The sequence below is a fragment of the Pseudopipra pipra genome, chromosome Z (assembly GCF_036250125.1).
Source record: "Pseudopipra pipra isolate bDixPip1 chromosome Z, bDixPip1.hap1, whole genome shotgun sequence".
NCBI lineage: Eukaryota > Metazoa > Chordata > Aves > Passeriformes > Pipridae > Pseudopipra > Pseudopipra pipra.
Genome location: NC_087581.1, coordinates 10125776 through 10149741, shown reverse-complemented (window position 1 = coordinate 10149741; position 23966 = coordinate 10125776). Strand labels below are relative to the sequence as shown.

Here is a 23966-nt window from a genome sequence, read left to right as displayed (position 1 = left end):
AGCACGCACAATTTCTCATTGAGGCCAATCAGCCTTCTAGTGACAGACGAGGATTAGGACACTTTTAGCCTGAAGTCAAGCCAGATGTAAATTGCTTGTTTTGGAGAGAAAGGTGCTTCTCAAGGCAAAATTCTGTATTTATCCTAACAATTAACACCTCAGTAAATGGACATCTGAATGTGGATTTTCCCCTTTTCTGGCAGGAAAATTATCTTTCCCAACCTGTTCGGTTTGCTTCCTGCCTGAGCTTGACAGACTCTGAGATCTCCCACGTGCATCACTGAAAAGTGAAAATCATCACTTTATAAGCTCAAAATAATAGATTTTTAAAATCTTTTTCCATCACTGATTTTCTTCCCCACGAGTGTCCCATACCACTGCCTTACTCTTCTTTGTCTTTGGTCATCCACTGCAGAGATAAGGCCAGAAGCAGTATCATTGCTCATGAAATAAACACTCAAAGTTTTAAGTAATTTCATGCACTTTTCATGCAGCCATGCGCAGAATTAGAAAGTGTTTGCTGCTTATCATGGAAGATGCCAGGAGATTCATTTTCCTGCAATGAATGTGCCAGAGCCTATTTCTGAGTAATTTATTGTTGATTTGTCAAAGTGGTCAGTCCTCATAGAAAACAGTCTTTTATCTCTGACACAACCAGCATGGCTTTAATGGGAAGGGACTCTTTAACTGAGACAGTTTAAAAACACTTGCCTTTTGACCCCTTTCTTTGAGATGTGATTGAATGTGTGGAGTGTTTTTGCAAGGAGTGCAGAATAAATAAGCAGTGAGTGAGCTGTCACAAGCTGTGGAGTGAAGGTCATATTCTTCTTTTTTTTTTGCTTGTGTTTTGCCAGATTAACTTCAATGAGATGGGTGACTGGTCTGAATCGAGCCCACTTCTGTGATGGGTTACATGTGTTGCTCCAAAGGGTAGAGTGAAACTCCAGTAAAAGCTGCCTCATTTAGAAGGAAACTAGAGGGAAAAAAATGTATCAGTACTAGTAAGGCAACAAAACCAACATGCAGGAGATGAAAAGTATGGAACATACTATCATTTTCATGTCAGGGAAAATTGCACTGTCAGTGCAAAGCTGTTGCTTCTGCTGTCATGTCAGGTTGATTTTCAGTTTAAATAACCTGACCGAGTCTATGAGTGTGGGGGTTTTATGTTTGGGTAAACTTCATTTTCCCACTTATAAATTACATGAAAGTTAAAACATTCCTTCCTCAGTAGATTTAGAGGTAAAGGGGTCGGAGGGTTGTGCTTGCATGCATGTGTGATCTGGCTTTTCCAAGGAGGGCAGGTGCAGCCAGCACCCCAGGAGAGGCAGATTTCAAAGTCTGTGGCATACCAATGCATCTCTCAAGCCTCCCTGCACCTGGATTTGCCCATAACTACAAGAACGAGGAATCCATAGCTATAGGAACAAGGAATCTGTGCTCCCCAAGAGGGCTCAAAAACTTCGGAGTTTCTATCCACTTGTGTCTGTGTAAGTGCATCTGCCACTGGAGAGTGCCCACAGCTCCGCACGAGCCTGAGCCAAAGAAAACACAGCTGGGGGGAGATGCCACAGCAGGGACACGTGTAAAGTCTCCAGGCTGCATTTGCTTTGGCACAGGCTCCAAGGATTGCCATGAGCAGAGCAGCGTGAGGGCTGCTTTGCTTTCTGCCGTGTCACAGATCTTCCTCAGCTTCACTCTCTAGCTCCGAGTATGGGAGTACTTTGGAGAAATGCTAAGATGAGCTATGGAGAAGCAGGTTTTTCACAGGTGTAACTACAGCTACTTGAGCTGCCTTGAGCTGTGTCAGGCCATAGCTGCAAACCAGGTGCACAGTCCATGGGATGATCTTTCCTGCTCTGCAGGAGGTTCTGTGTGCAGGGACCGCACCGTGGCAGATACCTGAGATTTCTGCAACTTGCTGTGGATGGGTCTATAATGGAGAAATTTTGGTTTAGCAGCTCTGAAAGAACAGTGTGCAACACTCCTTGAGGAAATCTGCACTGAGAACATGTAGGAAACTATAGTAACATATTCTATAGTGTGAAATATAATTTCTATAAATAACCAGTGTATTTTGCACTTTTAAAGACGTGTATTTTATTAATTTGATACCGTCATCAGGATCAAATTTTGACCCTCAGATAAATACCTTGAACTTTACATAAGCAAACCTGGCTGAAGGTGGAAAAGAAGAGATTAGATCATGTTGTAAACAGCATACTGAGCTTCAGATATTTGGATCCACATGCTCAGAGGTATTTAGACTGTGGAAGGTCTGGGCCTACGTCATTTAGCCAAGGTCATGCAAGCAATGTGAGGGAGAGCAAGTAGCTGAAAGCATTTTCTCCACTGTTATGCTTGTTTGTGTGCATGGGAATTACATGTGTGTGTAAGCATGTTGAAAAGCATATTTTTGGATGGTTGCATCATCCTTTCTCTTCTGATGTCTTCCATATATGTGGCTTGATGCCTTAGTCACCGGAACATCTTTCCTAGCGTTCGCAAATCACTGACAGAAACTTTTTTCTTCTGCAAGTAATACTCCATATTCCAAAATAAAGGCTTGTGAATTTACCAAATGTAATTAAAACAAACAAACCAACCAAACCCCCCCACCCTTCAGTTGTAAATTTTAAGTAAGCATGGATCTTTCTCTAAGGTCTCCTCTTGCTCATACCTCAATGTCTAGTCTCTGCACTATTCAGGTTGCAGTTTGCAAAATCGACACTGCTAGGTTTCTGGGGATCTATCATAATCAAAAATGGCTTGTGAGTGCCAGTATCTGGCCATTTACAAGCAGTTTTTGTGGCATGGACATGCAACAGTCTGGAGTATTGCATTTCCTTTGGCAGCAACTTACATGTTAAAACAGGAGTCCCACAGCTTTTTTTAATCAAAGGGCACCAAGTTGGTTTGGGGAAAAGAAGGAATACTTCCTAGGAGCATCTTCCCCTCTGCTGCCGCCATGGTGTGCATTTGCAGACAAAAGAACAAGTGCTCAAATTTTAGTTCAATTCGTATCATCAGATCTGTTTTCCCACCTATTCAGTTTCTTCTACGCCCATGTGGGAACTGCCTGTTGTTAAAAAGTGATTTCTCAGTCAGTGGCCTTCCTCCTCACCACCCAGAGCTTCTAGAACATGATACTGCTATGGGATGCTCATCACAGGAGCAATTTAGGTGGATAACCTTGTAAACTTCAGAAGCACAGGGCCTTCGTTCCGAGTGTTACAAAGGCTGGATAGAAGGAATCTGTTTATGTTGCTGCCTGTGCATTTAGAGCAATGTCCTGAGCCTTGTCGAAGGAGCCCGGACTGACAGGGAGCACATACACGCCACAGAGGTCGATGTGTTTGATATCTGGGATGCCATGGAAGATTTTGCATTCTTCAGCTCTAGTCTCTTCTAACAAAATGGAATTCAAACCTAACCCTAGAAGAAATAAGTCAGCCCTGGTTAATGTCATGCCATGTCCTGTGTATCCATCAGGATTTGTTTTTGCGGGATTAGTGCTCTCTTTTACGTATTTAATTCTTGGTCAGCAGTGCTATTGTTTTAGCTGATACTTTCAAAAGGTGTTTATTTTTGCTACTAATCTAGGATGAGCCCTGTAATTATCTGTGAAATGGAAGAAAGAGTCTGGGGCAATTCCTTTCTGTAGCTCTGATGCTCTCTGGAGGCAGTGCCTCATGGTCACCATTTCATGTTTTCTGATGTGTCTTTTTCCATGGTTTTATTTTGCAAAGAGTTGCATCACATTTCAACTTCCTTGGTCCTTCATTAACATGTTTTACCAAAAATATCGCTGTCAGAAAACAGAGACTTTTTGTCTCCTAGTAGGATTAAGTGCCGTTCTAGTGTTTGTGGTGAGAAGTATCTTTTCTCTCCCCCAATATTTTTATTTAATGTGGGTTTTTTGGGTGTTTCACATGTTGGGCTCCAGGTGCTGGCCTCCTGGTACTTAATAGGCCAAAAAAATAAAATAAATAAAATATTTCACTTTCACAATTTTCTATCTTTTCAAGTTAAAGAGGTAAGAGATAACCCACTTCTCTCAGTTTTTAGCCCTTCTTCACATCATCCTCTGCTCTTTGCCATCCAAATAGAGCATGATGCTAATAACACCAGGGCTGTGGGTTTGATTCATTTAAGAGTTGGACTTGATGATCCTTGTGGGTCCCTTCCAGCACAAAATATTCTGTGATTCTGTGAGATATAACTTGGTGCCATTGTGTTCTCAGCACCCCTCTCTACCTTTTCCCTGCTCTGAGAGACGCTTTGCTCTACCATCCTCTTTCAGGATGTAGTACCTGTTTAGACCTGGGCATACGTTATGGTTCCCTGACGTTTCTTCAGCTCCTTTATCTTCCCAGGTTTCCCTCATTATTTTTTTCTGTACTTTTTTTCTCCCCCTTCCTGTCCCACAGTTGCTGCTAGTGGATCGTTTCGAGAGTTTCTGCATTTGCTCCTAGCCTTTGCTCTGTCTATTTATTCCACGCTTCATGCAGTCTTTTTATAGACCAGGTAACTCTGTTGATTATGGAGAGGTTGGAAAGAAATTCCACCTCTCTCTAGGGAGCTATACATAATTATTTAAGACTTTTTTTGTCTCTCTACTGTCTGGTTCTGGCTTTTTTTCTGAGATGGGACACTGCCCTAGATGCCTCCTGGAGTTACAATGGCTCGGGAAGTCTTTATCCTGCCCAAGCCTGAGTGAGTGTTTAGCAGCTAGGCTTGAACTGTGCAATATTCCTTGAAAGTAGAAGTCTGCATCTAGACAGGTTCAACTTAGGCATTCACCTGGAAGAGAACCTAGCCCATGAATGACCATCATGAGGCCTTTCAAATCTGTAAAGCATCCTAGGCCCAAGACGTTCTTGAAAACCTCTGTTTTCTGTTTATTTACACCTTCAGTCCTGCTCTGATCTCCCTGAACATGTCAATGCTGACAGCTGGAGACCTGTCACTTGATGTAAACACAATGCTGCAGTGGAATTAAGATTATTTACAGTAACTAGTTACTTGCTTTATATTTGAAGCAGATGGAAAATGCATTGATGAAAATGTCATTTATAAACAGATTAAGAATAATCACAGAGCATACTTCTGAAGACTGCATTGAAACATCTAAGAAAAACAACCAACAAAAAACCCCCCATCCCAGCATGCCCACCCACCCTCCCTTTCTCCCCAGACCTCATGGTCAGAGTTGTTTTAAAGGTGGGAATAAGAAGTAGAGAAAAATAATCTTCTATGTTCGGGATCATTATTAAACTTTCAAACCTCTGTATGCATTTGTACTGACCCTAATACAACATCTCTGATGGAGGTCAGTGAATAGTAGGATAATTAATAACTGTTCAAGATCTTAATGGATGCAAACAACCTCAGTGTATTTCTAAAGACTCAGGGGAGCCCTGTACTCCCTTTTTCTGTTCTGCAGTGTGCTGAGGTTGTTGCCTTTCCACTATGGAAAGACCATCTTCAGATGTGGGCAGTGATCAAAATCTGCATCTAGGCTGTTCCAGCTACCAGCAATATCCAGAATAGAAACTTGAATTTTTAGTATTAATTTAACAACATCATTATGAATGAACTACAGGAAACAATACATTTTCTTCCTGTATAAACAGTATAAATAAAACTTCTGATAAGCACTTTACTACATGGAATTCCTCATTCTTTTCTTTGAGAGCATTCCAAAATTTAGTGTGTAGCTTAATCAACTTCATACATGCTTGAGTTGGGCAAGTCAAAACTAACATGACCCTGCACAAAGAGAAGCATCCCTCGCACGAGAAATCACATTCTGCTTATTTACTATATATGAGAACAGTCCCAATCATTCCTTCCCCGAGGCAACAGGAACATTTCCATGTTTCCTTAACCACCGTCACCCTTCAACACTTTCCAGGATGCAAGCCTTGTTCTCAGGGTGACCCTGGCTGCATGGTCATTAAAGCTGAGATGAAGCTGATGAAGCAAAATGACCAAACCCTCAACTTTAATGTATTCAGCTGCAATAGAGTTACCAACTGAAAAGTACGGTGTTGTTTAACCTCTCTTTTCTGCCAATTATGGGTCACACTGAAATCCTTTTGTATATAAAACTTTGGGCCCTGCTTTGGGGAAGAGTTGAGTACAGGATTAGCTTCACTTGCAGGTTACCTTTTTTAAATTAAGGAGGCTGTTTGCATGGGTTAAATAAATACATACGTAAGCTGATATAATATTTTTAATTAAAAAGATAGCAGTGTGTTGATGCAGTACTGTGTGGGTGGCAGGCATTGAAGCAAAGACAGGGAGATGAGTTAAGCAATTCAGGTGGCGAATCAAATCTGTACTGAGTGGCAAAAGTTCTGGAAAAAAAACACCACTATCTTGGAAGCATACTTATGCCAGGCCTATATAGGGATCCTTTTAAAACCAAAGTCCTTCTGAAGTCATGACACTTGGGTCTGGGCTGGAAATCATCCAAAGGATTTCGGCTCTGTGCTCGAGTACGATCCAATTTCTTTGAAAAGTGGAGCTTTTGGGGAGGGCCTGTGACCACTTCTGGAATGTGCTAAATTAAATCCTTTGTTATCTATAGACAGACATCAGAGGGGTTACAGCAGTGCAAACCTCTCTTCATTTCAGACCTTGTCACTGGATACTTTCTGCTTGGAGCAGGAGGGTAAGGAACATGATGTGGAGGCAGGTGTCTCCTGAGCTCTTGGGTCCAAGCACTCAGGTCCTGCTTTTGTTCCTGTTATCTCCAGATCAGGGAAGGCTGTCTGGGAGAGATGAGGGCTTAGCCCTGCGAGAAAAACCTACAGTTTTTCTGGCTTCAAGGTGGCAAGTCCTGTCTTTGCTTACTCATTATTTGTATAAAGGAAAAGAGAAGTAATTATGACAGAATAAACACCTGAAACATCCTCTCGAGCAAATGCCAAAAGAAGGGAGGAAAAACTTTTGCCATGCAGCACTCCTTTGCTTAACTGAACATGAGAATAAAGACAAAATACAGGATTACCTGGAGGATAGAAATACCTTGAAGCTGGCAGTTCACAGCAGATGCTGTGCAACTCAGGGAAAATTTCTGACAAGTCCCAGGGTTTCCCAAGAGTCTATCTATCATTAGCCTTCTTCTGGGTACTGGACAACATACCAAAGGGATTAACAGCTTAATCATAGCTGATTCATATATGGGGATCTGTGTTGTCTATTTATTTATTTTGCTATTAGGGTCTTCCTGTGAGAGACGTGGGAAACTGAGGCACAGAATGGTCGAGTGACTTGATTAAATGCTGCCTGTGGTGAGGCAAGAAATAAAAGTGTATTGCTCAAGTCTTCTCACACCCCTTTATTACTTCTGTGCTGGCTTAACAGAGGAGTTACAGTTTTTTACTTGTATATCCCTGACTTTTCTGGCTGTATTAATAAATGAGTACAATCTGTTGCTCACACTTCCATGATTTTTCTGGCTGCAAAATGAGGTCATTCGTACTGCAGGTGAAAGTGGTAGTAAAGGCTGATTTGCACACCCTCATTTCCCTGGAGCATTTTGTACTCATAGGAAGTTACTCGTGATCAAAGCCAATGCATCGGCCAAGCACTTTGCAAAGGCACGGTCGTTTTGCAGGTTTGCTCCCCAGTCCCAGGCAGTTTAACCGTGAAAACAGGATATGGTACAACGGGCCAGACCTGATGCGCTACTTTATCACAGTCTGTTGTCGTTAATCTCCTCCTTTATGAATGGTGGGGAAGTGGCAGCCGTACACAAGGATAAACAGCCGTCACAGCAGAGATGCTTTGAACTGTTCTGTTCCTTTGTGGAAGAGATTTGAGATAAAGCCGAATCTGGAAAGCATCAGTGATGGTGCACCGAGAGCTGCTGATCACCCCCACCGCTTCGGATCTTTCCACCACTTTCCGCACCCTCCTATCTTGCTTTCCCCGTGCTCCCTGCAGCCGGGGCGGCCGGCAGAGGACCGGGGTGTGCGGGGGGAAATGTTGATGCCCCCCTCACTCCCACCGCACATCTGCCGCGCCACTGCCACATCTGGCCGCCGCCCCGCCGCGGGGCAGCATCTGCCGGCACATCTGGGCGGGCGCGGCCCCTCCCCGCGGGCACATCTGGCGGCGGCGGGGGGCGGCCCCGCGGCGGGGCGGGAGGAGCGGCGGGTCGGCGCAGCCCCGCCGCCGGCCGGGGCGGGCAGAGCCGGCGCGGCGCGGAGGGGAGCGGCGGCCCGATGGGGCGGCCGGCCGGCAGCCTGGCCCCGCTCCGGCTGCTGCTGCTCCTGGCGCTGGGGCACGCCTGGACCTACCGGGAGGAGCCGCAGGACGGCGACAGGTGGGTGTCGCGAAAGCGCGGCTGCTTCTGTGCGTTCTCTTCCCATCCACCACCTTCTTTTTCTTTTTCTCTTTTTCCTTCCAATTTTTTTCCCCCGTAATACTACGACTTTATGCCTTTCAGGGAGGTTTGCTCCGAGAACAAAATCGCCACCACCCGCTACCCCTGCCTGAAGCCCACGGGCGAGCTCACCACCTGCTTCAGGTGAGCGCCGCGGCCGCGGAGGGCGGCGGGGAAAGGGGGCGCGGGGCACACGCGTGTCCGCGGCTGGGGGCTCGCTGCCCTCGGGGAAGGCAGCAGGGGACACTCGCGTGTTGGTGTCAGGGCAGGGGCAGCAGCTGTGGCAGCTGTTTGCCTCCCCCCGGCTCTGTGCTAGCCCATCCCTGCGCTCCGACCACCCCGCGCACCAGGGAGCAGGTAACGTCGTCACATCCCTCTCGTGTTCGGCATCTCCCTTGGCGAGTCCTACGGCTGTCCCAGTGAAAGGTTTTAGTAACTCGCTGCAAACGTCACCTCCAAGACATCGCTAGAGAGGGCGCGTGTGGTTCTGGTTGCCATGTCCCGGGCACCGACAGTCTTTGATGCGCTGAGAGGTGCTTCCTCTGACTCGGGTTTCCAGGAGCACGTTGGACCCACAGCTGCATCAGTTGCAAGATAATCAGTGAGATCAACTGGATTCGTGCCACACAGAAGACATTTTCAGTTAAGATAGGTGAATCATACCCTCAGAATGAGCAACTTCTTCAGCAACCAGCTCTGGGGGAGGAATTCAGCAGAGGCCTCTCAAATTAAGTACGATAAATCTTAATTCTGAGTTTTCATTTTTCTGCTGTGTGTTTGAGGAACATCATCTGATTCAATAATGACAGCTGTCCAGAACAGCTGACAGTATATGTGCTTTTGAAGAAATGTATACAAAATATGAGCACACATGTATCCCTTTACTGATGCCGTTTTGTTAGTCCCGTCCCCACAGATGAGATGTGTCATGCATGAAAGCTGCTTTCTGTGAGAGGTTGCTTTATGGAGGAAACCGTGCTCTGCCTGTGTGTGTATGCTTGTACATGGCAGGGAGCCACTTATGTATACCAAAATATGACAAGGCACATTAACGCATGTGAAAAGTGTTACAGAGATTGTCCATTTCTTCCCAATGTGTTTTCTGTTTGGCATAAACTCCAAGGAGCTGCAGACACACAGTGCAACAATGTTGTTTGTCCCTCTCTTATGCTCTCAGGGCTGGTTCATGCCCTCCAGCAGCCACAGCTACCTGGAATGGTGTCCTGCCACTGCCCATTGCTTAGCAGCATTAGCTTCCTCACAGCCCCCGGGAAGGGCTCTGCAGAGAATGAACACCACGCTTCCATGTTTCCCTTATCATCTCTCTCCTCTCCCTGGGAAGGTGAGGCAGAGCCCACTTATAAGCAGCTCTATAGCACCCAGCAGCACACAACACCTTTTGGAGAGGGACAGTGTGTCAGATTTGCAGGGAAGGAGAGTACTCAGTTGAACCTGCAGCGTTTCTTTGGTTTGGGAGCAGAGCATGGTGTGGATGAGGTTGTGCTGAGTGGGGAGTTAGTGAATGAAAAAGACAGAGTAGGAGCTGCATAAAGCAGTACACACATGACCATCCTGCCCCTTACTGCATATCCCAAAACCCAGCTGAGGAAAATAGTTCTGCTTTGTGTGTGATGGATGAGGAGGCTCCACCGACTGCTGCAGACCACCATGCAAAGAAAGCAGGACTGTCCAGCTGCTAAGTCCCCCTTGTACTTTCTTTCGTCTTTGCTGAGGTATTTCTGACCTTTGGGCTCTAGTTTTGCCGAGCCCTCCCTCCCTCCTCAGCTCTCCCTCTGCAAAATCCCGAGTGGTATTCACCATCTAAAATCAGTGCAGTTCATGAATGAGCACTTTCAAATTTCTGCACTGAACTCTCGATTGTTTTAGTTCATGTTTTCAAACCCTTTTTGTACCTATGATTTCTAAGTCTGCCTTGCTTTAAAAATGAAAAAATTCAATTTCCATGTAATCACGTGTTTTCAAGGTCTAACCTTCCGAGTCAGGTGAGGGCTTCATTCCCCACCCTGTGAGCTCTCTTTCATGATGTCCGTATGCAAAAGCTCAGGGTAGCATCTCTGAAACAGAGGCGTGTGGCTCAACAGAGCAGCTCTGCACAGAGCACATACCTGCACGGAGCACATACCTGTGCTGCCATGTGTTGCCAGTCCTGCCCCTCAGACTTGGTACCATGCTCTGACATGGACCAGCAGTGTCACCCACCCATGACAGTGAACCTTAGGGAAGAGCAGCGTCCCCACTGCTCCTGGTAGCAAGGTGTGCCTCCAGCAGGCACGTGGGATTACTCTTGGCAGAACACATTTTAATGTAAGATTCATTAATATTTTGAGGTTGAGGCTGCTAACAAGATGACAGGAAACTTGCGAGTGTTGACTGATCCTGTGATGCCTCGAGGCAGATTTTGTTTCGTAAGACATTTAGGAACTTTAGGATTCGGTTTTCATCTCTGGAATGACAATTTACACTTAAAGAACTTCAGCTCAACAGAAACTCAGCTGTGGCTTTAAGGAGCTTTTGCTCCAGGTTTCATATAAGCTTGATTTTGATGTTCTAGTATTTATTCTTACAACATTACATTTTTTGTCTTCTTAGACAGCTTTTTTCACAGTATTTCACAATTACAATAGTCAGGTAATTTATATACATTGTTAGAGGTAGATAAAAGGATAGTTAATGTCAGCTTCTCTTTACTATTAGCATACACTCTAGGTCAAAGTACCTTTTGTGTAGAAATTAAACAAACTTACACAAAATTTATCTCATGTCATAACATGTCAGGCGTAAGGCAACATGCACCACTTCTGATGGTTTGCTGTGCAATTAGTTAAATGAAAAAAAAACCAACCCCATATGAAGTCAGATGTCAGAATTCCTGAGCAAAATTCTTGATAGAAAGCAATTTCACCCTTTTATTCCTTCTGCTGGGATTTGTCATGAAAATCAGCATGTTTTCAGAGCACTTCAATAAAAATAGCATCTTTTCATCACAAAAAATATTTCTTGATTATTTTTTCTAACTAGATTTTACTTATGAATAAAGATGAGCCAAATGGAGGGCCAAGCCAAAAGTGGGGCCAAACACTGAGAATATGTTGGCATCTTTCCCTGCAGTCATAGCAACCTTGTACACAATCAGATGGCTTTTTGGGTTTGTTTTTTTTTTTTTTTTTTTTGAATGTGTGCTGTCTGGCCCTTGGTTTAGTTGGAGTTGTCTTTTTTACATATTCTTTGTATTTATTTTTGTAAGAATACAGAGAAACAGATGTAAAAAGCAGTGGGAGCTTATACAAAATCTTTTCAGTGAAAATCTCATTTAAACTTTTGTATGTAACTGCATAAAGTACCCAATATACATGTCCCCGTCAGGTAGGTACAGAGAAGAATTTATGCAGATTTGTTGATAATGGAATGGTCCAGTAGACTTTGTTTCCTACTGTACAATGCAAAAATTGATCAAATTTGATGAAATTTGGGCAGCATGAAAATATAAGGGCCCAGTCCCTTGTTACTGTCTTCTCCAGCTATTTGGATGTGATGTTAGCCTGTTTCACTCTCAGACAGACTTCTAACAATTTGTTGGCATGATAGATTACATGAATGTTGTAGTTCTCTCCACTGCTTCTTGTGTTATCACTTGCCTGTGACAATTCAGTTTGTACATCCTGGCAGCAGTCCTTTCCATTACGGTCCTTCCTTCATTTTCATTTTAAACAGTGCTACTGTACATTGTTGCTGTGGTCCAGAAGGAAAAGCAGCATTTGGAACTGTCATCCCCTTTCTTTGTCCTGATTGTGTAGCTGAGTTCGGGTAAGGGAATGGTAGGAATGGTAGTGGTCATGTTGCTTCCAAGTTCAGGAGGATCAACACCTAATCCAGTACAATTTATTTACTGGAGTTGCTCCTTTTTAAAAACCAGCTTAGGAGAGCTAAATATTGTATTCAGTTAGAATTCAGAGAGTGTACTGAAAATTATTCAGAAAGGCAATATACAGATTAACAGAAACATTTGCTATGGGAAGCTGTTTGCCCATCACCAGTTTTAAGAAGATTCAAGTTTGAAACAGATGGGAAAATGTGAATATATTTATCCCCTCACTGTGCAGATCTCTTTATCTACTAGACATTTAAATATTGTTGCAAGTTGTCTTGAAAGAATTATTTTTGCTCTTTTTCAGAAGATTTTTATAAAAATAAAGTGTTGAATTTAGCAAACCATGCATGAATCAGGCAAATGAAAATTTGAACCTGGATATGCATAGCCTGGAAGAACACTTCAGCCTTTGCCTTTGTGGGCAAAGGGGAGGTTTGGGATTTTTCTTTTATTTAGAAGAAATTACTAGTCAGTTTAAATTAGTTGACAAAACCAAGTTGACTCTTACATGGTGAGAAAAATTATCCATCTTTCTTTGACATCACCACAAGCACTCCCTCCTTCCTGCATTTTTTGCTGAAAGTTAAGTGTGCAAGGAATTTGTCATACACTAATTCTGTGTGTTTAGTAATGGAGAACTGCTCGTGGTCCTTCCTTCTGTGGGACCAGCAGGAAGTGGGAGGTTTAGAATTGGGGTACTTGGCAGAACAATCCTAGCTAATGATTGTAAAATCTCTGTAAAGATAAGGCAAATCTTTACATATCACATCTGCAAATAAGCCCCATGTTGTGGGACTTAAATCTTGGCTTGGAACTTAATCAGTAATTTTTTTTTTTTGGTAGTATTTTGCAAACAAAAGGTCTTTTAAATAGGACCTACATTTCAATGTAGGTTAGCTTCTTCATCTGATAATTAGCAGCTACATGTATTTTGCAGAGGCCTTCCCTGCATTTCAGGTTTTGAATTCTGCTGTAAAGATTTATTCTGCACTTCATAACAAAAAAGGCGATTCAAATGTACCGCGGAAGAGAATGCATGTATACTTATACCCTACTTAGTTCTGATGCTAACTAGAGATTGTATGCCTCAAAAAGCATTTTGTTTTACCCTCTTGAATGCTGATACTGCTAGTGAAGCCTACTATTTTTATAGACTGTATCATTTTGCACATTCTTAAAAGATAAAAGTAATTGCAAGTAAGTTGAATTGTAGCTGTTTCACAAAGAGCAGCACTTTCACTAATATGCCCTTAGGGACCATATGCAATTCCTGGTTCCCGGATACTCAACAAGCATGTTGCAGAGCTTTCCAACATCAGAAAAAGTTGCTGTATACAATTTTTGAGCTTTCAGCTGGAGTGAGCAAGGATAACATTTGGTTGTCTTATCTTGCGACTTTTAATAAATTTTTCTTTTATAGTTGCCATTGCATTTCCTCTCTGAAGTTCTGCTGATCCTTCCAGTCTTAGTAGCACTGAAAGAGCCACAGCTGATATACTACAATACAACAGTTAAACAGGAAACCTACCTGATTAGAGCAAAGTACTGCTTTACCTCCAGTTATCTGAAAATTTAAGAGATAATATGATTTCAAATTTTGTTTTGGTTTTAGAAAACTAAACATTATACAACAGCTGTAATTCCACGTCTGCCAAGAGTTTCTTTACGTTTCAACAAATAAGCAGCTCTTCTTTTGTACGTAGATTTGTGGTGAAATGCCATGTGAGCTGCTATCTCTGTGCATCACTCAGGGCAGCCCCATCATCTGAAACAGGCCCTTGTAGGCTGTGAGCACTACTGGAAAGGGCTGCAGCCACTTGGCGATCAGATGGAAAACGAAGATTGTCAGAACTTAAGAAATTATTCATCCTGTGAAGACGCCTGTCAATATGTTTATAGTATTAGGCCTTTTTAACTCTGTATCAAACCATCACCATGAAAGCCATGTGTTCAGCAGCTCTGAAATGCAGTAAATGTAAGGGTTCCCCAAGTTAAAAAGTTTCTCTTGTCTTTTACATTTTGGGTTTTTTTTAAATCTTCCAGGAAATTGTCATTACAGCTAAAATTTCTTATCTATCAATAAAGAAAATTTTACTTCAGTGCACTACTTTTTTAAAAAACAGTGTGTGCTACAATGATGCCAAGACAGTTTTTCCTAGCTTTCCTAGTTGTTTTGGTTTTGGTTTGGTTTGGATTTTTTTTATCACTATTGCTTTGGAATTAGCACTTTCAGTTTTATAGTTCTGACTGCATTCAGTCCTTAGATTTGTTTGTTTTCTTTTGCTCTGATTGCCAAAGGAACAGATTGCTCACAGCTACTGAAACACGTTGTGAATAACTACTGGTTAAGAGTAACACCAATGCCACACAGGTATCTGTAGGTTTCTGTACCATATTTGGGGGGCCGTGACTTTCTGGATCTCTTCTCTGTCTCAGGTGCTAAGGCACTCCAAAATGAAACGATGTAATTAATGGTCTTTAAGAACATTGCATAATTCCTGTGAGTGGTGCTTTCAGGTAGGATGTGCTAATTAAAGGATGAGGTCAGGCAAGTGGTCGTTCACGTAGTCCAGAAGTTTTTGATGTTCACATCAAAGCAGTTTGGAGAATTTTAAAACTGGCAAGCCAAGAGCTTTATGATAAGTGCCCTCCCTGGTGGTTTGATTGATAATGAAATCCAGGTGCATTGCATTATAGTTTTCATCTACAGAATATAGGGTTAAATATGAACTGACTTTCCTGGTCATGTCGTCTAGCTCAGAGATTCCAGACAAACAAAATAGTAGCCCCAGGGCCTCACATGGCTGGTACAAAATATGTAATAAAAATAGGCCGCCAAAGGGAACATGACTTTTGTAATTATCCAAAGTATTGTATGTGCTCCCTAAGGTCAGGCTGTTTTGTCCTTAAAAAAGTGATTGGGGTCTCTCTTGGTAACAGGAGGATGTTATTAATACTTTTATTACTGCTCCCATTGTGATAGAGACACATTGAGCAGGGTTGTTCTGTAGTGATGGCAGTCAAAATAGGCAAGACAGAAAAGGCAGGAATGGAAGGATAAAAGTATGGAGCAACAAAGAAGAGAGAACAAAAAAATCCAGGGGTATGGAGTAGGCAGAAAAAAGAATTGATACAGCCATAAAAAGAGAAAAATTCCATCTTCTTGGTGGTTTGTGTGACAGATACATGTGTGACAGAAAGGAGGTAATCACTCCCCAGAAAAGTATAATTAAAATGCTTCCAGGCTTCTATTTAAGTAGAACCCAGGAAAACAAAACATCAGCCAAAATCAGACAAAACCCCATACACACACACCCCAGGGAGGATTCCTGTTCTCCCAACTTGGAGATTTGGAGCTAAGCTACAGACGCTGATGCATCTTCCCTTGACAGCCTCTCCCTTCCTTCCTTCCTCAGTCTGGAAAATCTCTCCCCCTCTCTGTCCCTCTCTGTAAACTTTGGGTTTGTGGAGGGGCAGGAGGGACAACTTACAGGCAGATATTTAAATTGCCCATTCAGTCTTTGCTCAGTTCGGATTGCCTGCACTCCTTGTCATAGACTTATTGGGAAGTAGCTGAGCATGAAATATTTAAACAACTCTTGGAAAAGTAGATCAAGCTTGCTAAATATCCCAGGTTAGATGAGATTGCCCATATCCTGCTGTGAAAGCCATTGCCCCGTACAAAGACCACGTAGGCAGCAGGTTTTCTGAGAACTCTGCTGTGCTGATCTGTTTTTCTGTCACTGCATGTTTGGGAGAGAACTTGCTGTGTGTGCAGAACAGGATCACACAAAGCAGGTATGTGCGAGATGCCTGGTGTGACCTGTACCACTGATGTACAGATGTGCAGTAACACTGCACCTGGGATATATCTCATTTCAGATTGCACTCACTCTTGTGCAGTGCCTGTCATTTGGGGCGCCTGTGATTTTGGGTGCCATCGAGACTGTGCTGAAGTCTCACATTCTTGAGTATAATCTCCTGGTTTTACCTCCACTGTAGTGCCCCAAGTCCTGAGATGACTTGTCCCTCAATCACTGCTGAGTGTTTGATACTCGTGTCACTGCAGCTGGAGCTGTCGGGATGGCACAGGGCTTTGTAGTGAGTCAGTGACAGAGAGAAGATCTGCTCTGGAGACCTTCGCTTGTGTTGCTCTTGTCTCCTACAGAACCATGTGGACCACTCCAGGATTCCTCTTTTTAATTGTGCCTACCATCAAAACAAGTAAAGTTGACTTTGATTAACTGTAAAAAAACCCTCAAACCTTGCCCCAAAATCTGCTCAGAATTTTATTCTCTGGGTTGCCTATTTTCTGTTTGCTTGGTTTCAGTTTTCAAACTAATAGTGGCTTCTTTTGTAAACTAACAGTAGCAAATGTCACTCTGCTGCTCTACTTTGTCATTTCTTCTGTGTGGTTCCAATTGTAAGCAGAAACAATGGAAAGCAGAATCCATGCAATGTTGACTTGATTTCTTCTTGGCCTAGTGAAAGAAAGCAATTTGTTTGCATCTCCTCAAGGGTAACTCTGTTTAACAGTTGAAGAGAAAAACAATTTCAGTTTTAGACAATGATCTCAGAGCTTAGTTGTGTTTGGAAAATCCTTTTCACTTAAAGAGTGTTTTCCACGATGTTGTGTTGATTTCATTGTTGATCCTTGTTGATTTCATTGTTGAAGTACAAGACTGTCAAGCATTTAGCATATATCCAGCTATTAAAAATATGCTCTTCTGAGTTTTTTGTTAAATTTAAGTTCTAAGTACATTCGTTTTAATTGTTGATCTGTATTGGAATTTGAATAAGGTGAAATACACAGTGATTGTATTCATTGTATTAATTTTAGCAGTCACTCAGTAATAAACACACATCAAACAGAATTTTTCTGCATCCTTTTCAAATGGGCTGGGAGATAAAGTGGTGCATACAGAGTATGTATGTGGGAAAGAGAGGCAAAATCAAAGCTATAATCTGAGTTTTAAAGGGATTGTTCTTGAAAAATGAATAAGCTTATTATAGGTCAAAGGCAAGTTATGCTGCAGTGAGAGTTTTGAGAAATATAGGACAGTATTCATCTGGGCAAGCAAGTGTATTACAGACAATAGTCTTTCTATGGAGAAATTACTGGTGCATAGATTCCAGTGTAAAACAGCAGTGTTCATGTTGGCTTCATCGTGTCATTATCATCCCTCGAGGGAGAAGGTCAACCACCTAATTCTCCATGACAAGACATGTAAGTACAAGAATTCAGATGGTGCAGTCTGCGAAATGGATGAAGCAATACATTAAATATTATAATAATATTTCATGAGAAAGGTGTATATGCTGAAAATATAGAAATTTGTGAAAATACCCCAAAAAAGTGTATCAGAATTCTATTTATAAGAGAGAGCAAATAACTTCTTTGGATGCATTTTTTTTTCACTGTAAATAGCTTCCTGCCAGGAGCTCCAACATCCCTGTGCTATGTTAAGAACCCCGTGATCACATTCAGCACATTTAACGTATGTTTTAAATCTGACATCTTGCCTATTCAACAAGATGTTATTATCATACTCAATTTTCATTATAGAGTTTATTATCATAGCTGCACCAAAATAGTGATGTTGTTTCCTAAACATTGCCCTCTGGAATTCTGACAAAACCCCTTAGTTTAGGGATTATTGCCTTTGAGAGTTGAAATGAGTTTTAATTTAAACAAAAATAGCCAAAGGGAAAATTATTTAATCTTTAAAATAGTATCTGTGGGAAGAGAAAAAAAACAGGTGAAAATGAGATTGAGAGTCTTTGGTAGATCTAAGTGGTTGAGAAGGGGAGAGCGAGAAAGAGACTTGAGGGACCAGGGGTCAGTAGAGCTACTGTTTGGTAAATGCTTAATCCTATTGGGAATATGTACTTTTAACTGCAGACTCCTAGGGCAGGAGCAGTGGCAGGCAGAAATGCTGGCAGATTGGACTGATTTCTGGCCTCTGCTTGGAAATCTGTTGCATGATGAACCCAGCTGTGGTCGGGCTGCTGTTCTGCACGATGGCCCACAGAGTCTATGGGCAAGTGTTGCCTCAGACTGTGACTCTCGCGGTGCCTTGTTTGTTGGCTCCTTAATATGTTAGTTTATGTGCTGCTTGTATGGAAAACAGTATGTTTGCTTAGGCAGATGTATAAAAGTTGTTTTGATATATATTTGGATTTTAAAAGCTTATTAGGCTTTTTTATTTGTTTCTTTTGTTTGTTTGTTTTCTTCTGAAGAAAGTGTATGTCTATTCCACTGTGCTTCCTGCTCCCTTGGGGCCTGCAGAGATGAGAAGCCTATAGCCTGTAGCTGTTTTCTTTTATTTATTTATTTTTTTCTTTTTAGGGTTTTCATGGAAAAATTCTCATTTCAGGCTTTTCTACTTTTAGAATGAAGAAGCAGAAAATGGAATGTGCTTAGAAATGGAGAACGTGGGATGCATTTTTATTCTACCTTATCTTGCTTGCCTTCTAGCTTGCTTGATAACTGAACAGAAGGTACTAAACGTTACTTCTGAGAGTGTTTCCCTGCTCAGTGTCACACTTCAGTTCACCACATTTATATCCTCCAAACAAAATGCAGAAAATTAGGGATGACAGAGGGAAACACAGGGACAACCTGACACTTCCCAGTTTTCAGACATTTCTTTTAAGAGTGGGCTTCAGGAGTCCAGGCTCAGATTCCTCTCTCTGTGGTTAATGAGGAAAATGGGAAAGAGTTACCCTTCAGAGCAAGCTAACATGTGCTATTTCCTCTTAGTTTTAAAACTTCTTAAAGAGAAACGGAAATTTTGCTGTGATATGACTTCAATAAAGAGCTTTACCCACAAAAGTTTCATAAAGACAGACTTGCATTCCTGGAATCTTCTCTGGGCTCGAAGTAGATTCAAAGTGCGGTCAAACTTTCTCCTTGTATTTCATATTAAATTAGGTCTTTTTCCTCCATAAATTTCTCTGTGTGGCACAGGAATCTGCTGGCATGAATGTGTCTACAGGACTGGTCCCTTTTGATTTTTGTTAGAAGCTCACCTCTCTTAAAGGAGGGCTCTCTTGGTCCCTGCATGAGCACTAAAGAGGCTGTATGAAAAGATTTGCAGAAGTTTGCATTTCCGTAGCTCTGCTGACTTCCCTGGACCTACACCAAAGTGCGTCAGTTTGGGACTTCTTCATAATTATTCTTAACATTCCATGAAAAAAAAAGAATGTAAAAAGATGTTAAAGCAGATTGAAGGCATCCTACCGATGAAGCAAGTTCTCTGCCTGGTTTTCCAAGCTGAGATTCTTGGCCAGAGTCATATTTGTGCTGTTCGTTGTCCTCACAGTGACCCACACTTGAGCTGTAGTTTTACTGACTGTGCTTGGAAGGGTCCTGGATGGTGCCCCTCCAGATTTACATCAGTGGGAGCACTGCGATCCAGGGAGGAGATGAGGTTTAACCTTAGGATGGACTCGCCAGCAGTCCAGTTTTAGTTCTAGATCCAGGGGTAAATTTCTGTGCTCCTCAAGGAGCTGTATCGTGCCAAATTCTGCTTTCAGTTACCTTCTAAGATTTTCTGTAGTATGTCACTATTAGCTACTTCTCCAGCTATAAAATGGAGGAAAAAGCCTAATTTATGCCTCTCAGGGAAAAACAAAGAACTTGGTAGCTTACCCTGAAGATGTAGCGTTCCTATTATAGAAAAAAAGATTGCTGTAAATCAAGTGTTCCAACAACTTGCTGGACTTTGTTTACTTTGGTGATTTGCTGTCATTCCAGTTCAACAAAATACTACTGTTTGAGATAAGAAGGGAAAAATGCTCATTTTTAAAAGTAAATTTTTTCATATCCACCAAGAGACAAATTAGATTTTTGTGATGTTTTCTTATGTTTCTAAAGTATCCAGAGTATTTCCACAGTGGGAGTAAGCTTATGGTACATCACTGGAACATCTCCAGTGAAAATAACTGTGGCAGAGTGAAAAGAGCAGTAGAAAACAAGTAGTCAGGAGCAAGACCGGCTAATGTACACATATATTTATTTACACATCTTTGTTTGCAATATAGACTGCTGGATATTTTTAAGCATCAGGAAAAGTAGGCTTCAAACATTTTCATTGACCTTACAGCCATTACAGTTATAAGTAGTTCCAATGAAAAGAAAACTCTTCCAAGAAATTTTCCTTAAGGACTTGACAAAGACTGAATGCAGGACAAAATATATCTTCAGGATGGAAATAGAGGGGAAACGTTCCTGTGTTCAGATTCTTCTTAATTGTGTATTAGGTCTTAAAACTCTGGCTGTATTCCATATTGTCCCATTTGTTGCCTTGCTCTGTAGGGCTTCTCTTTTAGAAGAAAGAACCAAACAAATCTAGCAACCCTTTTATTAAATGCCATCTTGACCTTGCTTCTTGGAAATATAATGGCCCAGAGGATGAAAAATTAGAGCAAGAGTTTATTACTGAAATCCAGTCTCAGTTGTGAGAAGATTAACTGTTTCAAAAGATTCAATATCCTGTCTGCTGCAATGGGATGCATCTGGAAAAGAGCTGCAAAGCCGCAGAGAACTGGAAGAGGCTGTGTAATGTCTTGATCTGCAGGCATGTGGTTGGTACTTATGGGAAATGCTTGAGCACACAAGTTTCAGAAGTGGTCCTGACCAAATACCACCATCCCTGATTGCCCTGTCAGCTAAACAGGGCTGCTATGGGGAAGACCTAGACCATTGTATCCTTATATCATCCCAAATGCCCTGTGATAATGGCAGAGAGAAGTCAAACGTGGGTTTGGAAGTCAAGTGTAAAGTTGGTGTTCTGCAGCTGGATATCAATATCTGACTGAAAAGCTACTTCACCACTGATTTTTTTGTAGGAAAACTGCAGTCCCTAAGCACATTTTATACAAGGAATGTTTCTTTGAAGAAGCAGGTTCTTGATAAATGCAGAAGTAGATGCTAGGTTCTATTAGAAATAGTTTTTGTTTTTAAAATGGCTAAATTGCAGTCTTTAAATAATTTCAAGTTTTTCCTTATTCCTTGAGAGAAAATTGTTTGTCTTTGAAGATAATTTTTCATCTTTTACCCTATAGCAAGAAAACATTCTGCATTTGAAAGACTCCCTGAAAGCTTTCCTGATACTTTTATGGAATGTAACTTAGTTTATTGGACAGAATATATTTTGGTTTTTGCAGCCCTTCTTACTAAAATATGAGTTTTGCAAGTAAATGCAAGATGTTTCTTATTATTTGGTAGCAGATGTGGAGCATGACAGCTTATTTGCCTGCTTTACTCTGACTAAATGCAAATCTTTGAAAGACTTTGAGAGACACAGACACCCGCTGCCTTTTGTTTGAATTTTTCCATGCTGATTTTTTTGATACAACTTTTTTTTAATTTTAAATTTCCTTCTTAAAAGTAAATTTTCCACAATGTGCTTTTCTGTTAACTGCTCTGAGGTGGTTGATGGACTGCAGTTGGATGGTCAGTCATTCCCTTCGTAAAGTCAATGTTTAGACAGAAGATTAGCCATGGAGCCCATAGTTTTTCCTTTTACAGCATATAGCTGAAAATCATAACAAAAGGAAATTATTTATAAACTTACCATCTCAGCTGTTGAAGTTAGAAAGGTTCTGGCAGTCTCTTAGCTGTCTGTAATGGCAGAACATGGATTCTCTTGGAAGAAAATTAGGTTGAGATACGACAGCATATACACCTAAAAATGCTACATAAATTGCTGTCTGATCCAAGACAGCAAGAATACCTTGTGCTTCTTTTTTAGTCCCTGTGAACAAAAAAATTAGCTAGAATCAAAACCTCTTTTGCACCACCAGTGTAAATTGAATGTAGCTCCGTTGGCTTTGATTGAGCTTCCCTAGATTTATGCTGCTTATAATTATTGTGAAAATAAGGTTTAGCTCCTGGAACTTGGCTTTTGTGAAATGTCTCCCAGTTCCCATCAGGATGAAATAATTTGATTGTATTTTACAAGGAATCATCTGACTCAGCAGTTGTTGTGTATGAACAATTTTGGTTTTTTAGCACTCTTCTGCCTCACCATAGATTTTTAAAGTTATTTTTGATTGTGGGTTATCCAGGATTAAAAAAACAAAACAAAACAAAACAAAAACAAACACAAAAAAACCGAAACAGCAACAAAAAAAGCCCCAACAAAAGCCCAACAAAACCTAGCTTTCTTGCATAATTTCTTTGGCTAGTCAGCAGTTCTGGGCTACTTCTAAATAAATAAATGATGTGCAATTTTTAAAAAAAGTTGGAAATCTTCAATGGACTGATGTATCTTACCTAAAGACAATAAGACACTGTATTTTTAGCCCTGTCCCATCAAAATCAGCATAAGTTTATCCTGAGCCCTTTGATGCCCAAAGAGACGCTCATCCTGCATCTCTGCATTTCCAGTTCTCCACACCCCAAAATAAAAATGATCACAGATGAATTCTCTGTTCAAAATCTGTGCTAGAATTCAGAAAGCAATAGAGGCAGCCTTTCCTCTAGGGCATCCAGAACTGTGAGGAAGTGCTCTGCAGTGCCCCTTGTTATGTCATCCGAGAAGAGCCAAAGGGTGTGCATCTCAGGGGAGAAAACTGCATTTTATGTCTGCTTTAAAGATATCACTCTGGTCAGACTTTCTCCAGTTTTCCTAGAGGAATATATGCAATTACTGGAATGTTTGTGCTTTTCTAACACTCTTGCTTGGTGGATCATTGCCTCTGGTACTTACATGTCTGGGAATGAGAGAAAATAAATAATGGTCTAAACTTGGCAGGAATTGATCCCAACAGGGATTACCTAAAACCTTTGCTGTTCCATGTATCTTTTAAAGAGGCAGCTCATTGTAGGTAAAACAAATTTATCTGGCCTAGCGGGAGTATTGTGGCAATTGTCTTTATCAGGAGATGGTGCTGCAAATGAGAGGCTCATCAGCTGGCCAAGGCACAGGAGGAAGGTCTGGTTACTCGACAACCAGGAACTGGAAAAGTGTGGTGCCACAGTGCACGTGGTGAAGTATTTTCAGTAGTGGTGAGAAATTTTTCATACTACTGTGCAAACCCTTGGTAAGACCTCAGCTGGAATAGCCTGAGCAATCCTGGTTGTTAACTTGCAAGGATGAGGAGACATACCCGGTACAAGGATTTCAGAAACAGGGACAGCCCATGTGATGGGAAGAAGGAAGTGGTTTAGAGATGGAAAGAAGAAACATCACTCTTGGAAAAGTACAAGCCAGTCCTAGTTAAAAAGTTATATAGCTATTTGACTAATGATCAGTACCAAGCTTCAAGATATGGGTCTTAATGGGTTAGATGTAGTGCCATATTCTTGTGAAAATCAGCTTCTGGGTTTGCAGCTAGTTTACACTGTGAATTCTGGACATGGTGATGGTACCTTGTAGGCATCTATATGCAGGCACATGATCTGGAGTGTTCTTCCCTGTGCTGCACAGCTCACATGCTTTCACTAGCCTGCAAAACTGTGTACAGAGTGGTTTTCTTCCTTATATATGTCATGTAACTGACTGTCTAGTGGCCAAGCTGAGCCAGTGTATTCCCAGCTCACATGGGAAGTGCCAGTGCCACCCTCACATCTAAGACACCATCAGCCCCCAGGCTGTGGTCATGTTTCCTGCAGCCTGGAGTTTCTGTCAGTACCGGAAGGGTGTTGGGGACAACACCAGCTCTACCCCT

The 23966-nt window shown here is 41.8% G+C and overlaps 1 protein-coding gene across 1 annotated transcript in view; it reads left to right on the top strand.

The window, feature by feature from the left end:
• The first annotated feature begins 7846 nt into the window (after positions 1-7846).
• CCBE1 (collagen and calcium binding EGF domains 1) overlaps positions 7847-23966 on the top strand; it is a 96189-nt gene continuing 80069 nt past the window's right edge. Inside the window, 5 exon segments of the mRNA XM_064642520.1 lie at positions 7847-7933; positions 7935-8006; positions 8008-8154; positions 8157-8338; positions 8462-8542. Of these exon segments, the coding sequence (XP_064498590.1) occupies positions 7862-7933; positions 7935-8006; positions 8008-8154; positions 8157-8338; positions 8462-8542 (554 nt within the window). The 5' untranslated portion in view covers positions 7847-7861.